Source organism: Helianthus annuus, chromosome 1 (assembly GCF_002127325.2).
Source record: "Helianthus annuus cultivar XRQ/B chromosome 1, HanXRQr2.0-SUNRISE, whole genome shotgun sequence".
Taxonomy (NCBI): Eukaryota; Viridiplantae; Streptophyta; class Magnoliopsida; order Asterales; family Asteraceae; genus Helianthus; species Helianthus annuus.
In genome coordinates, this window is record NC_035433.2 from 136,950,194 (window position 1) to 136,966,556 (window position 16,363).

Genomic DNA, 16,363 nt, shown 5'->3' on the forward strand with positions numbered 1-16,363 from the left:
TATTGTAGACTCCGCTGCAACGCGCGGGTTTCCCACTAGTAGTAATTAAAAGAAAAAGATAATAATAACAAACTCAAATCCACCAAACTAAATATACTTTTTAAAAGTTATCACCTTTGCTTCCTAATCATGTAACTTATGAAATTTGAAGTTGAAAAAATAACAAACAAACATCACTAATCACCGTTTCACTACCATATGATATACCCCCACAGCCCCACTTCACCTCCCCTCCCCTCTCTCTACCGTCGCCATTGTTGCTCACCTCAACCAAAAAGAATCTTAAGCATTTTCAGTTTCACTACTTCAATTCATCTCCTCCAATTCACAGAAACCATCAACAAATCCCTTTCTATTACCAAGGTAGTAAATCTTCTTCTTTCTTCTTGCTTCATATTCCCCATCAAAGATCCATTCATCATAATAATTTTAACTCAAATACACTTTCCAATTGGATGTGATTTTCAACTTAATCACTTCCAATTTGTAATCCGACTCGATCTATAATTATTAAAGTAAATCGTTCCTTTATCATTTGTTTCAATTAATAATTTATTATTCTCGTGAATTAAATTGGGTGTTATTCCAGTTAGGTTAATTAATTCTTGTATAGATGTGAATAAATTTTAACAAGATTTCACAATCCTTTTTTGTTTCTAGTTTGCTGTAAAATTAGCAGAATAATTGAAGAAGATGCTGGGCGAACTCATCATAAACAGTCTTGTGTAAGCAATTTTATTAATTTCATTGAGATATTATTTTGGGGAAATTGGGATTTTGATCAAATTTGGTGATGTTTGGTTATGGGTACAGGTTAATTCTTGGATATGCTTATCCGGCTTTTGAGTGTTTTAAAACAATTGAGAAGCATGGTGCAGGAAATTCAGAATTAAGATTTTGGTGTCAATATTGGTAAATTTTCTTTCTCAGTTGAGGTTGACCATGTTGTTGTTTGGTCAACTGTCTTTTTTTAGGATTTAAATTTGAATCATCTCTATCTTGTTTTAATGAATGTGACATTGTGACCGTTATGTGTCATTTTAGTTGCTTGTTGATGTCTTAATCTTACAAATTGAATAATTAGACATATCCTTTTGAAAGAAATATGTTGGTCAAACTTGCACTTTTGAAAAGGTCAAACATTTTTTTTTCCATCAAATGCAATGTGGTAACGTCTAAATGACTCGTAACGCTGGCAATAGGTAACCTGTATAGGACACGATTAGACATGTTCACTGAAAAGTAAACCATGTGATTTTTGACTTTTTTTTAAAATAATTAAAATTAGAATGTTAGGATCCATCATTTCTCCTTGGTACATAAAACATACAACTGTGTTATAGACATTGGATAAAAAGTAGTTAAACGAGTCGTATTCATGTTTAGGACTTGTGTTGTTTGCGTCATCACAGACCTGTTAAACCTGCTAAGACACGATTTGCCAGCCTGCACTTTGTACATTGTGTAAAATATTTTACCACTACTTTCGTATTCGAGTTGATGACTTGGTCCCACAAATACTATAAGGTGCAAAAATAGTCAAATTCTAAGTAGTAATGTTATTTTGACTTGTTCATTATAACAATCAAAATGACGATTAGATGCCGTAAATCAATAATCATCTTGAGAAACTGGTTTCTACTGAAGCACTAATAAGTAATAACTGAATCTTGATTCTTAGTTATGATTTCTTCGCAGGGTCATCATAGCCGTTCTTACAGTTTTTGAAAGAATCGGTGATATATTCATTTCATGGTATGTATAATAAATTAATAATAATTGTCTTTACTAACCACATATGGATGTTGTAATCTATGCATGTTTTCACCTGATAATTCACCATAAATTTTTTTGTGAAAAAATGTTTTATAGGGTACCAATGTATAGAGAAATGAAGCTAGCACTCATCATCTACTTATGGTATCCTAAAACTAAGGTAAAAGATGATCACTTTTCATTCTATGAAATATTACCCTTTTTGGTTTCTATAAAAGGAAAGTTTACGGGTGATTCAGGGAACAGGGTATGTATATAATGCTATGTTGAGGCCATTTGTAGCGCGACATGAGACCGATATAGAAAGAAGTTTAAGAGAAATGAGAGCAAAAGCATGGGATGTGGCGATTTACTATTGGCACAATTCGTCGGAACTTGGACAAACTAGATTCTTTGAAATCATTCACTATTTAGCTTCCAAACCTTCAAGGCCAAGATCCGAGGTACCCTTTTTTTCTTTCTCGTTTTCAAAGAAAACCGATAAGCAAAAACCAAAGAAACGATGATACGGTGATACTGTGTTTTTTAGGCTTCTTTGTGTATATTGGACTTTTTATAACCCTTTGAAATATATTGGAGAGTTTACTTGCAAGGGATAGTAAGTTAATCATGAATCCGTATAGGCGCATACTGTTCGTTTAATACTAAGTTTGGTTTAAAGTGAAAGGTGACAAAAGTTGAAGGGTTGTTTATGATAATTCTAGGTGAATTAAATTAGGGATAAATGTTAGTTTAATTAAATAGTTTATTTAATCTGGTTTGAGTTAGTATTGGTTTAGGATAGCTTCTTTTCCAAATTATTATATTAGTATAAATAAATAAATAAATAAATAAATAAATAAATAAATAAATAAATAAATAAATAAATAAATAAATAAATAAATAAATAAATAAATAAATAAATAAATAAATAAATAAATAAATAAATAAATAAATAAATAAATAAATAAATAAATAAATAAATAAATAAATAAATAAATAAATAAATAAATAAATAAATAAATAAATAAATAAATAAATAAATAAATAAATAAATAAATAAATAAATAAATAAATAAATAAATAAATAAATAAATAAATAAATAAATAAATAAATAAATAAATAAATAAATAAATAAATAAATAAATAAATAAATAAATAAATAAATAAATAAATAAATAAATAAATAAATAAATAAATAAATAAATAAATAAATAAATAAATAAATAAATTCATATGGTTAATGTTTTATGTGTGGTTTTGATTATTGAGTAAAAGACTTTGTCTAATATTGTCTCTCTTGATTTTCTTGTTCTCAAAACACTTATTTTGCGTGTATGAGCGTTTGTGAGTTCTTTGTGAACGTGATCGATCCAATTGTCTCCAACATTTCTACCGACGCTACAATCGTAACCATAATTCTTGTTGGCTCCAATCGGATCAAAATCATCCAAGCGACGATGCAAATTTTGTGCTTGTTTATACTCATTTTATTATTGGTATAACAAGTTGGGTGATCTTCACCCAAGTGGATGCTATTAATCAAAATTGGTTTGTTTTTTGGTTCCCTCATTTTGTGCATTGCAAGTTGTATATCATATATTGCATAATTGAGTTGATATCTCTATTCCCACTTTTGTCTTCTAACGTTCACCTTGTAATGTTGTACTATATATAACATAAGTAGTACGCACTATGTTATACTATACAATCCTATGATGCAAGTGAGACAAAGATGAGACGCATAAAGCAGGTCAACAAATCCGAGATATATACAAACTCGATTTATAAGGTTTGGCTCAAGAGCCTTGGTCTAACTTGAATTTAGGCCATATGCCGTTAATGTGAGGTTACGGGCCATGTGATTAGCTTCCAAGTCGTTTAAAGACAAGCGGAATTGATGGTTTTAAAGTTAATAACACGACACAAGTCGCTTCGGCCCCACTGATTTCGTTGTTTAGTTGTGTCATGATCAACATCACATGATATAAGTTGTGTGGACCATTTTTTTTGTCACAATATACATTGAATCCAAGTTGCTTCCGCACTACCGAGGCCCATATCACAGTATTTCAAAAGGGTATTTTGTACTCTAGTTCTAGTAGTCTATTGGTGCCCATGGTATAGCCTAGTGAAATCTTAAGGGTGAGATCCAGTGGTGCGTCAGTGATCCAAATTTTTAAAATATGTTTTTAAGAAAATTTAAATGGTGATATTTTTGTGCCAACTAATACTTGTAATCAACTCGTCAACGGGTCTAAAAATTAAAGAATTGAGACTTAGAGACCACATCAACCATATGTTTTCATTTAGGATCAAAATCTTTAAACAATTTATTTCTCTTTTATATATAATTATCAGAACCCTACTAACGTGTGTTTTTTTGTATAGGTATTACAAAACCGTCAAAATTCAGGGGAGAGACGTCCTCCACCACCTCCACCAATCGCTCCGCCCTCAGTTCCCCAACCCGATCAAGTTGAGGACACGTGGGCACCAAACGCTCCGCCGCTACCAGACACTAGCCAGCGTCAACCGGAGGAGTTGCATATTCCAGAATCGCCGAGTAGACCCGGTTTGACTCCGGGTCAGAGAGAACCCGTTTGGCTAAGGTTCAAACGATCGAGAGGACTATGATTATTTAATAGCTAAACTGTGCATCGTTCTATGTTCATTATGATACTAATAATTGGAAACTTAACTTTTGATAGCTAAGCACTTAAAGTAACAGTCTAGTCACTTAACAACTTTCAAAATTAAGAAAAAATGGAAGTGCTACATTTATAACTTCCTTTATAATCATATAATGTCTTACTAAAATTCTTTTGTATAAAATACACTCTATTTTTTTCAATAAATGAATCAAATCCTATTACATCTCTCCTAGGATTTTCGACTTGGCAGCCGGACGCGCTGACTCGGTGCTTGCTTCGTCCTTATCGTCAACATTAACGATGACCTGCGATTAACAACACAAAGCAGAATTAGTAGATAATCATGAGAAAGAAAGGATGAGAGAGAGAGAGAGAGAGAGATTACAACTGTTGTCTCCTCAACCGGAAGCGCTGGCTTGGCAGCCGGAAGCTCTGACTCGGTGCTTGCTTCATCCTTGTCGTCAACACTAACGATGACCTGTGATTATAACACAAAACCACAATCAGCATAGATACATTTAATTCTTTTAACACGAAAAGCTGTATGATCAACTCAAAAGATTGAAAATCCTTTTAACACAAATGATACATTTCATTTAAGCAGGCAGCTATAACCATAAAGACTCGCAGAGACAGCAGTTAGATGACTGAACTTGTACGCTTCAGTTGTTCCGATTTTGCTAAAAGCATCTACAATGTACTTGATGCATGAGGCAACCTCATCCTGAAACTCTAATGCACAGAGACCCTCCGCAGGCCACACTTAATATAAGCTTTACACGCCTCTAGTCTAGACATCTAGCACACGATTATGAAAATGCCCAACTACAAAAGCCTCAAAGTTCTGTGCACCATTCACCATCCACAACATCTAATTAGTTAATCATACATACTCTAGAAAAGTAGTAACAAAAACACAAAATCTTACCTTGGGTGGTTTGTTCATGATATTCATCATTGTTTTGAGCGATTTTATCAAGATGTTCTCGTTGTATAGCATAGGGATAGAAGGGTCCAGAAATTCATTGCATATCCATTCATCAGAAAGTGGCGATATCTGAAACATATCGCGCATAATGTACAAAAAAAGATTAAGCGTAATTACGAAAAAAAGGATTATTTATTGAACATAACAATACAATGACAACACTTGAACATAACATAAAGTGGCGATATCTGAAACATATCGCGCATAATATACAAAAAAAGATTAAGCGTAGTCTAGTAGGAATGATGAAATCCACGGAATCCTACGAGAAGCAGAACACCATGAGCAAGATACATCCTTCTTACACATTTTGAAGAAGCGTCAAAGTGCATAGTTGTTAATGACAATAGTGACAAATAGCGATAAGGTACCTATATGCTACATAGCGAATAGCGATAAATAGCGGACGCTATTTTATAAATAGAAGTACACACGGTATTTTGATTATGTGGCCCATAATAATCCAAAATATTATTAATTTTTGAAAATTTTTAAAAATATTGATAAACATATTTGTTTTAAAATTTTAAAATATTTCATATCGTAACTACTTCGATTATTGTTATGCTAAACTAATGGGCATTTTTACGTATATTATTATTATTATTATTATTATTATTATTATTATTATTATTATTATTATTATTATTATTATAATTTGTAGTTTAATGATCGCGTAGCAACGTGCGGGTCCTATGTTGACTTAGTTATGCTCATCTATGTTTTAGGTTTTGGTCTATTTTTTTGAGTTAACACACCTTTTTTTACATATTATAAACCAATGTAAGCACATTTCTCTCTTAGGATTACATTTGTCTTTAGTATAATATAACAGACTTTGTGTAGATTTTCAATATTGTATAAGAGCATCTAATGATCCTTGAGAACCAAGCCATTTCCGCTTTATATTTGATTTTTTTTTTCTTTTAAAATCAGACACCAACCTAAATCTTAAAAAGTGAATGCAAAAAATGCACCAAAGATCCATGAAGAAATGCAAAAAACTGTTAAGATCATAAAACGACTGATAAAAACATGTCGATTCTCCCTCTTGGGTATCGTAGATTCCGTCGAGTTTGTGTAGATTTTCAATAATTACAGTTGAATCGTTTTAAAAATCGTTGGATTGTCTTGTTTGACCAACCAAACAACTATAATTCATGCAATTGAGATTTGGGTACAATCAAACAAATAAGTTGTTAAACCTTAAAAAGAAAGGGCAAATGCTAAAAGATCACATGGACTTTCATCGAATATATATAAAAAGTTCTTAGCCGAATCCGATTCTCATTAGTTCTCCCAAACCTTAGTATAGTGATTTTCTACAGTGGATTTCGGATTTTGCTTCAACAGCAGATAAAACTAAAAAAAGTAAGAACAAAATTTAAAATTTCTTTATAATCATATAATGTATCTTACAAAAATTCTGTTGTATAAAAAATACTCTCATTTTTTCAATAAATGAATTGAATCCTATTAGATCTCTGCTGAGTAACCGCTTGATCGAGTTTTACAGTAAGACATTTAAGGGTTTCTTCTTAAAGAGCCTAGAATTTGGAAACCGAGCCTGAGTAGCAGGGGTAAGAGCGGGAGAAGAGAAGCAAACGACAATAGCAGTTAGATTATCAGCCGAGTGAAGGCGTGATGCTTGAGCAATGAGCTCTTTAGCACATCGTTGAGGGTCATTATGCTGCCTTAGTTGACACCGAACAAGAGCCACCGCTTCTTGGTTTGACATCACATCCCAGATCCCATCACACGCAATGATCATAAACTCATCATTATCCGTCAACACCATTTGTCTCACATCCGGTTCAGCAATCACCAACTTCTCCTTCTTCATGTGCCAGTCTCCAAGCGCACGCGTCACACTCAGTTGACCATTCAGGTACCCGTCTTCATCAAAGTAACCACCTAACCGCTCGCATCTTTCCTTTTCTTGTAAACAAGTTGACCCCCTGTGGTCTTGAGTCATCTGTGTTGCCGACCCGTTCCTACATAGGACCGCACGAGAGTCACCAGCATTCGCTATTATAACATGTCTTCCCATGATCAGAACAGTTAAAGCTGTCGTCCCACAATAATCGTTCACACTGCATTCATCAGCTAAGGCTAAGTCAGCCTGTAAAAACGCTTTGTTATGAGACTCTTCCACTTGTTTTAAGAACAAAACATCTGCATCCGAAGCGCCCGTTGGTGCTGCTTGTGGTAGATCCGAATCCTCAAAGAATAACCTCATGGCGTGTTCTTTAACATAAGATGCTGCTTCGGACCCATTATGACCATCAAATAAAGCGTAGAATGAACTCGAGAGACCCCATTTGTAAGCATCACCCAGATGCCTTGACAGATCATCGATCATGATATGTTGGTCTTCGTTTGATCTGCGTGGTCCAATGTCCGTATGACCTCCTGACCTGATGCTTGTTGGACTCAAACTCCTTGCAGTAGACTCCACAACAGTATTACTCTTGATATTCACAGAGCAGCTTACATCCTGAAAAAACAGATAACAATAGGTCAGAGATGATAAAATATTGACAGACTGTATTCAAAAGTAAAAGAAACACCATAAAATAAAACCCTAATTAACACATAATTCAAAAGTAACAAAGAATATACCAAATTCTCAGAGATGGAGATCGAAACCGAAGCGGAATCCGGTGAAACAGCGGCGAGTTTCAAGAGACCTGAATTGAATTGATCACACATCATCTCTGCTGCTCCAGCAATCATCTTCTGATATGGTATGTAGTGTAGGGTTTTTGTATGCGTAGAGTGACAAAAGGTTGAAGAAATTGGGGGTAATTTTGAAGCAATTTGTTTATATAGTACGCGCTGCGTGTACCTCAATCAACTGAAATATAGGCGGCATTTTGATTATGTGGCCAAGAATAATCCAAAAATATTATTAATGTATTTTGAAAATTTTAAAATACCGATAAACATATTAATTTTAAAATTTCGAAATATTTGATATCGTAACTACTTTCATTATTTTTATTATTATTTTATTATCACTAGTTAGAGTAATGGATTACACATTGAAAACGTTATCTTAATATTGAAAAACTTATTTAAAGTTGCAATTTAATATTTTTATTTAAGGTTTTAAGTAGTGTTTGAAAAAAACCGTTTTTTTTTAATCTAAAAGTCACAATTTAATATTTTTATTAAGGTTTTAAGTAGTGTTTGGAAAAACCGTTTTTAATCTAAAAGAACAAACCAATGAGACCGTGCATAATATGGCACTACAAGAATTTTGAGCTTTAGTGGCGACAGTATTAGCGGCGACTGCTAATATGTCGCCGCTAAAGGTGTATCCGTGACGTGGCCCGTGGGTCCATTAATCGCTTATTGGCCGTTGGATGAAGACCTGATCCAACGATCAGGGAAATATCTCATTTGAGTCGTCACTAAAGGGTTTTAAGGGGGATAAAGTCCTTATCCATTCCCTTTCCCTCCATTCTACCCTGCACCATCCAGTGGCGAAGCTTGACTCGAATGACGGGGGGATAGAAAAACGTATATACCCAAAAATTTCTATAGAACCGGAGGGTCGAAAACGTATATACACAAAAATTTATATACGGAACTTTTTTAGGTTATGCAATAGAAGGGGGCTTGCACTTGAATTGAAGTAGCGCTTTTGGAATATGAGTAAAAAAGTTCGTGGGGTCAGACGCCCCCTCCCGCCCCTTCCATACTTCGCCCCTGGTACCATCTCCACAGCCCTAATATGGTTCCAAGGGATTTCCAGTGTCTGTGAGCCCCGTTCCAAGCTGTGCTCCGTCCACCCCACTCAAAACACTAAAGATTCAGGCCTCCTCCACTCAATTCCAACCACCTCTGGTAACATCCATCGAAATCCAACCACCTCCGGCGACATACACGGTTAGGGTTCTTTATATTGTTAGTTTATTTTAGTTATATAGTTATATTTTTTGATTTTGTATAGTGTTTGTAGGTCACCTCCACTAAAATTCAACCACTTCCGGTAACGTCCACTGAAATCCAACCACCTCCGGCAACATACATGTTTTAGTGGCGACGCTTATCGTCGCTATTGTGTAACAGGCTTTAGCGACGAAATCAGCAATAGCAGAGACATGCTTTAGCGACGAAAATCAAGCAATAGCGACGATGCAGTAGCAGCAACAGCTTTAGCGACGAAAGGTCGCCGCTATTGCCTATTTATAACTTTAGCGACGACTTTTTCTAGATTTAGCGACGATTTTTATCGCCCCTAAAGCTGATTTTTCTTGTAGTGTGGCGTGTAATCTCTCATTCATGCCATTTCACACCACACACCAATGCCCTCCTAGGCGTTAAATGGGTAAAACTCGTTTAGACCATGATACATTTCATGGGTGAAAATTTGTGAAGTCCAAGAATTATGTTGGCAACCATCAAGGCACTAGATAAAAAAATTCTTTTTTTTACCTATACAAACTCATTCTCTACAAACAAAAAAACATCAAGATGCATCCCTATGAAAATTCATACAACCCCAAGCTCCAAGCACCCCGGCAAGGCCCAACCCGTCCAAACACCACCACCACACCAAACACCCAAATGCAATTATCCAATTAGTCTAAATTTATTTGAGAATGCCGACATTCCGAATCATAATCTTTATAGCATGATACGAAACATGCCGATGAATGCTTTCGATTTTCAACAAAACGTCATGGGTTTTCCACCACTAGCTCGAAACTAGCTCGAACACAACAACCCGCAAGTGTTCCCGAGTCACAACCAAAGGTGGTGCCCGAGGCGCAACCGTTAAAGGCGGGACCATCACAACCTGATACAATAGCATCTACAACCGGATGAAAATTAATTAGGGGAGTGGGCAAAACAATGCTCACATCCAACAAGAAAGCTTTGGTTGAACTCCAAGCAAAGAAAGGGCCAATCGACTGCATTAAACATTGGGACCTTTTAAGGAATATCTCGAAGTTGCATCTCGTCCTGCTACTAAATAGTTGATGATCAAAGAAGTCGAAAAAACCCCGTCTACCCAATCCTTGAGTCAATCTTCCGACACTCGGGTTATTTTTTATATTATGGTGTCACAACATCTAAAGATCCTAGAAACCAAATTATTTTTGCTTTTTGTTTGAAAATTAGACACATGGATGTCAAAAACCAAAGCAAAAATGCCGCAAAAAACTTATCATATTGTGATTTATATTGTCAGGTAAGGAGTGGGTCCTAGAAAATGGAGAATGGTGCTTGTAAGAGGATGAGCTGTGGTCGGAAGTTCGGTATCGAAAAGGAAGGAGAAGAGGCAAGAATCAACAAGAGGTGATGTTTATGTGGTAAATTTTCTGGAGGTGATGATAATGGAGCGCGTGTCTGACCTAACTACTAACTAGCACGCTTAATTGGATGAGACGAGCTCAACCATTATACTTGAATCGATTAGGAGGAGCCAACTCAATTATGCACTCTCTAACACACATGGCACAACCTTTGCTATATATTTTTTTGAGGGAAAAATAAAACTATTTTGTTTGAGCAAAAGTCAACATCATATCTAGAATCTTTGATGCTATTTTGACCTAAAGTCAACAAAACAAGTCTACCAACTACCAAAACAGTCCAAAACCCATCATCACTATGCCAATCATTGTGATTTATCACATTCTCTTCACCACACAAACCCTAGGCTCCATCATCACTGACGTTAACAGAAGATCGATCGATCGATCAAACAATGGCGTCTTTATCTGCTTCTGCTGCTCTTCTTTCTTCAAACCCTAGATACATTTCCCCCAAATCATCCAATCTATCTCAAACCCTAAGTTTCCTCGGCTCTTCTTCCGTCAATTTCCGATCCAAATCTCTCCGCTCCGCCCTCGCCGTTCGTCCCTCGGCCTCCCGTTGCAACGGATCCCTTATCAAAGCTGTAAGTAGTTCAATTCACCGTTCACGGAATTATGTTTATTTGTTATTAGTAGTAGTAGTAGTTGAATTTATGGTTGACTGAATTCTGTTTGTTAGAATTTGTTGAATTTATCGTTGACTGAAATCTGTTTGTCTGAGTGACGTGATTGATATGTTTGTGTTGTTAATTACTTGCTAAAGAAGTTAGAAATGTAAGCGTTAAGTTGAGATATTAGATACTACTGGTTAGGACAAATATCGATACGCTGCAGTTGGATTAAGAGTAAATTAAGTTTGGAAGCATTTCAATCATAGTTATTAAAGGCGTTAGCGCACTCAAGGCGCATAGGTCTCGCTTCGGGCCTAGGCGCAAGGCGCAAAAGAAACGCAGGCCTGAGAAAAAAAAAGCGCACAGCGAAAAAAACTCAAAATATTTATATATAATAGAAAATTAATACCATCCTTCATATAAAAAAAAAACTAAAGCTATTATATAACATTTAATATCGTCTACTTAGTACCAGAAGTTTTAAAATGCTAGTATATCTGTGTAGAAAAATAGTTTTCGTTAGATAAAAGTATAAATTTAGCTGGAATCTTGCCAGAATTTAGAGAATTTGGCCGGAAACTCTTCAGAATCTAGGAATCTCGCTGGAATATGCGCAGAACCATCACCCAAAGAATTAAAGCGCAATTGCCTTGACTTAAGGCGCAATTGCCTCGCCTTGCTAGGAAATTGGGCCTAGGCGCAAGAGGCGATGGCTTTTAACAACTATGATTTCAATTGGCTTTTCATTTCAAGTTATGTAATTATCCACAAAGAGATGGAGGACTGTGAAACAACGAGCGATTTTGGATGAAGAAAATGTTGAATATGGTGTTTTTTTTCGGATTTATACATTCAGTGTCAAAATTGGCTCATTTTGTTATGAAGTATGATTTCTTTTGGCATTTTTTAAGAAGAATGATGATTATTGATTAGTTTGTAACGAAGAGCCAAGTATGATGATATAATTTGAGATCTTGTTGATGTAATTGTGGAATTAGAATTGATTGATTGACTTGGTTCCACCTGTTAGTTTTATAGTTGTGCAAATAATGACGCCTTAGTGTACTCGGTGTTGTAAGGCAGTAAGGTTACTTGTGGGTATGGGGATACACGTGTGTGATTCGTAAAACAAGGATATGTGTGCATTCATATATGTGTTTATCTGTGTAAATATGTACAGTCTTAAGATTGAAACAATATAAGAAAAAAAGTTATTTCATGATTTATACATTTAATTTGTAAATAAAGAGCACACATAGGCCTAACTTTGTTTTGTCACTTTACCTTATGTGTTCATTTTTGGAACGGAAACCCATTTCACGGATAAAACAAGTGAATTATTACTATTATAGTTAAAGCTCTGATATTCCACATTTTTAGTCCATGAGTGAATTATTACTATTATAGTTAAAGCTCTGATGTTCCACATTTTTAGTCCATGATTCTTTAGCATTTTGTATCCTTATTGACATTAATATTTATTTGCCATCTTTTATCTAAACTCCGTTTCTTTATGTAGGCACTACCATTAGTTGGAAATAAGGCACCAGATTTTGAAGCAGAAGCTGTTTTTGATCAAGAATTCATCAAAGTAATTAAATTATCAGTACCTTGCCTTCGTATTTTTTGATAGAATTAATATTAGTCACAAAAAAATCAGGAACTTTTGTAATTTTCGGAACTATGCAAATGCAGGTTAAGCTCTCTGATTATATCGGGAAGAAATATGTCATTCTCTTCTTCTACCCTTTGGACTTCACTTTCGTTTGTCCAACCGGTGAGCATGTTTTAAGTCAAATTATATAATATTCTTGGTTGAACAAATTTCTTATTTAATATTCTTGGTTGTACAGAAATCACTGCTTTCAGTGACCGTTATGCTGAATTTGAGAAGATAAATACCGAAATATTGGGGGTTTCCGTAGACAGTGTGGTATGATTGTTTAAGTTTAACGGGGCATTTGGTTTGTACATATAAGATTATCACAATGTTATTTATTTATTTATTTATTTTTGTTTTCTTTTATAGTTCTCCCATCTTGCATGGGTTCAAACAGACAGAAAATCCGGAGGTCTTGGTGATCTGAACTACCCATTAGTTTCGGATGTAACCAAGTCAATTGCGAAAGCTTTTAATGTGTTGATCGAAGACCAGGTACGCCTTTTGTTATATGCGTAAACACACTCGTATTATTATTAATGTTATTGTTACTGTTACTGTTCACACCTATATACGTGGATATGTACTTTTTGTAACCTAAATTGTAAACAATTAATGAAAATAATAATCTTTCTTGATCTTTACATTTCAGGGAATCGCGTTGAGAGGACTTTTCATAATTGACAAAGAAGGCGTTATTCAACACTCCACGATCAATAATCTTGCAATTGGTAGAAGTGTAGATGAAACAATGAGAACACTTCAGGTAGATAATTATTTACTTGTTACGCCCCGCTGGCGGTATGCGCATATAATGTATATATGTGTGGGCGCTCGGGGGGCAAAAGTGAAACTTCACTAGTTTTAACGTTATTTTTACTAATTTCGTGAAAATAACGTTAAAAGAGGGGGATGGTTAATCATGCATCATGTGGTGGCGTTGATAGCCGAAAGACAAGGGAGTACATGCACTAATCGGCCGTTGTCTTAATTGCTGAGTGTTATGTGCCTTATGTCCAAGGCTTGATGCAAAACTACTATCGAGTCGGGGGTCTCACTGGAAGCAGCCTCTCTATTCTTAACGGGTAGAGGTAAGGCTGTCTGCATCTTACCCTCCACAGACCCTACCTTAGCTTTGCTGAGTATGATGATGATGAGATTTTACTTGTCTTCCACTCAAACTCAATGTTACCATCCATGTTTTCATAACTGGACAGGTCATCGAACTGACAAATGGACCGGTTTAAAAAACCGTATAACTTCATAAATAGTTTAAAATTTTGAGTAAAATGCCAAATCGTCCTTGAGGTTTTTGGGCGCTTTTTCTTGTTCCCATCCCAAATAAGAATTTTTTGTAACTGGACCCCTGACGTTTCATTTTTGTTGTCATTTCCATCCAATTTGCAATTCTCAAATCTCAGGGATGATTTTGTATTTTATTTTTTGTCACTATCGTCCCTGAGGTTTGGGAATTGCCAAAATCATCCATGACTTAACAATATATTTTAACTGAGTTAGTGATTTGGATGGAAATGGCAACAAAAATGAAACGCCAGGGTCCAGTTACAAAAAAAATCTTATTTTGGATGGAACAAGCAAAAGTGCCCAAACCTCAGAGACGATTTTGGCATTTTACTCAAAATTTATATATATTAAATTTAAGGGAATATTTCACAGAATAATAACCAAGTTTTAAAAGTATGAAATCAGCTTATCTTTTGGTGTGGATTTAGAATGTTAACATAATATAATAGTGATTGAATCAGTAAATGAGATTTAAGAAGGATTTTTTTTTTTTAAAATCCAACCTAACCACCTGGTGTGGTTTTGACGGTCCGACCGGTTGGACTCGACCAGACCGGTCATGTAATGTAGCTGGTTCTCGGTCCGACTGGCTGGTCAGTGAGGCTATGAAAACATTGGTTATCATTCTAAATGATAATGTCCGTTTAGGCTTGTCAACATCTCTGTATTTGAACATTTGACCAAAAACATGTTACGGGTGGTTGTACTGTAGGCATTGCAATATGTACAAGAGAACCCCGATGAGGTATGCCCAGCTGGATGGAAGCCAGGGGAGAAATCAATGAAACCAGACCCTAAACTCAGCAAGGAGTACTTTGCAGCAGTATAATTTTGGGAGCACTTGTGGAAAGAAACAAGATCTCCTGCCTTGTGAAATTGGAGTTATGAGTGTATCTTGTTTTAAAACATTGTTCTATCTAATGAGGTTTTGGCATAATAAATTTGTGGTTATATAATAAATGAATGATTTAACAAGTATATTTAAAAAAAAAGGTTATTGGATTTTATCACCCCAATTATCGGCTTTTGGCCGTTGCCACCCTCAACTAACACTTTGACACCCGACACCTTCAACTTGACTTTTAGTTTGTGCTGTCACCACTCTCTTAACTCATTACTAACAGAGTTAGTTTCTGATCCTAGGTGTCACAACTTACTTTACGTGTACAGGATGACATGGAGGTGGTGGTCGATTTGAGAGAGAGAGAGAGAGAGAGAGAGGGAGGGAGGGAGGGAGGGAGGGAGGGGAGAGAGAGAGAGAGAGAGAGAGAGAGAGGGAGAGGGAGGGAGAGAGAGGGAGAGAGAGAGAGAGAGAGAGGGAGGGAGGGAGGGAGGGAGGGAGGGAGGGAGAGAGAGAGAGAGAGAGAGAGAGAGGGGGGGGTGAGGGGGGGGGGGGCATCTTTATATCTTTTTAATTATTGTTTATTACTTGTAATGGTAATTTAGTAATTTCATTCCAACTTAACTGAGAAAACTAACAGACATTTACTCTGGGGACCATCCGAGTAACAACTTAGCAAATCATAGGGACCAAACATGCTATTTTTAAAAGATGGACAGTAAAGGTGAAAAACTAGTAAACCACAGGGACCATCTGGGCAATTAACTCTTTAATTTATATAAACAAACACAATTGGATCCCATGATTTTCCGTCCTCCAAAACTTTTTATCAAGCTCCGCCATTAAAAAAAGATTGTTACTATTCACCTCCCAAGAACAAAACCACTAGTAGAAAACCTCCAGGGCAATTAGACTTGTACCATATTGGCCGTTCCTAATCATGCACTTATTTTAGAATGCTTTTTTTTTTATTTTTTTTTATCAATACTTTTTAAAAAAAAAATCCAATTGGGGATAGTCCCAGTGGTGTTGGTAAGTTTAGATAGAGCTTAGGATAAGAGAGATCAGGTGTTCAATCCTATGGTGTGCAAGTTTAGTTATTCAAAAAAATAAAAGAAAACAATAAATAAACAACATAATCTACTTGGATATACCATGATCAATGACTGGTCCCCTTTTTATCATCCGCCAACACAATTCAAATCTACAACCGGTGAC

The 16,363-nt window shown here is 35.5% G+C and overlaps 3 protein-coding genes across 3 annotated transcripts; 2 read left to right on the forward strand and 1 right to left on the reverse strand.

Annotated features, from left to right (window-relative positions):
• Nucleotides 1–155: 155 nt before the first annotated feature.
• LOC110879906 (putative HVA22-like protein g) lies at nucleotides 156–4,484 on the forward strand. Its single transcript, XM_022128448.2, has 7 exons — nucleotides 156–363; nucleotides 661–725; nucleotides 814–912; nucleotides 1,699–1,755; nucleotides 1,873–1,936; nucleotides 2,016–2,219; nucleotides 4,148–4,484. Exons 2-7 carry the CDS (start codon nucleotides 694–696, stop codon nucleotides 4,391–4,393), a joined length of 702 nt encoding a protein of 233 aa, XP_021984140.1. The 5' UTR covers nucleotides 156–363; nucleotides 661–693; the 3' UTR covers nucleotides 4,394–4,484.
• Nucleotides 4,485–6,830: 2,346 nt separating this feature from the next.
• On the reverse strand, nucleotides 6,831–8,205 carry LOC110879912 (probable protein phosphatase 2C 47). Its single transcript, XM_022128459.2, has 2 exons — nucleotides 8,021–8,205; nucleotides 6,831–7,895 (listed from the first exon to the last, which is right to left on the reverse strand). The coding sequence occupies exons 1-2, from the start codon at nucleotides 8,132–8,134 to the stop codon at nucleotides 6,909–6,911; spliced, it is 1,101 nt and encodes a 366-aa protein (XP_021984151.1). The 5' UTR covers nucleotides 8,135–8,205; the 3' UTR covers nucleotides 6,831–6,908.
• A 2,810-nt stretch (nucleotides 8,206–11,015) lies between these two features.
• LOC110879924 (2-Cys peroxiredoxin BAS1, chloroplastic) lies at nucleotides 11,016–15,311 on the forward strand. The gene is made up of 7 exons (XM_022128471.2): nucleotides 11,016–11,312; nucleotides 12,859–12,930; nucleotides 13,035–13,116; nucleotides 13,193–13,272; nucleotides 13,369–13,494; nucleotides 13,652–13,765; nucleotides 15,017–15,311. Exons 1-7 carry the CDS (start codon nucleotides 11,121–11,123, stop codon nucleotides 15,131–15,133), a joined length of 783 nt encoding a protein of 260 aa, XP_021984163.1. The 5' UTR covers nucleotides 11,016–11,120; the 3' UTR covers nucleotides 15,134–15,311.
• Nucleotides 15,312–16,363: the final 1,052 nt, after the last annotated feature.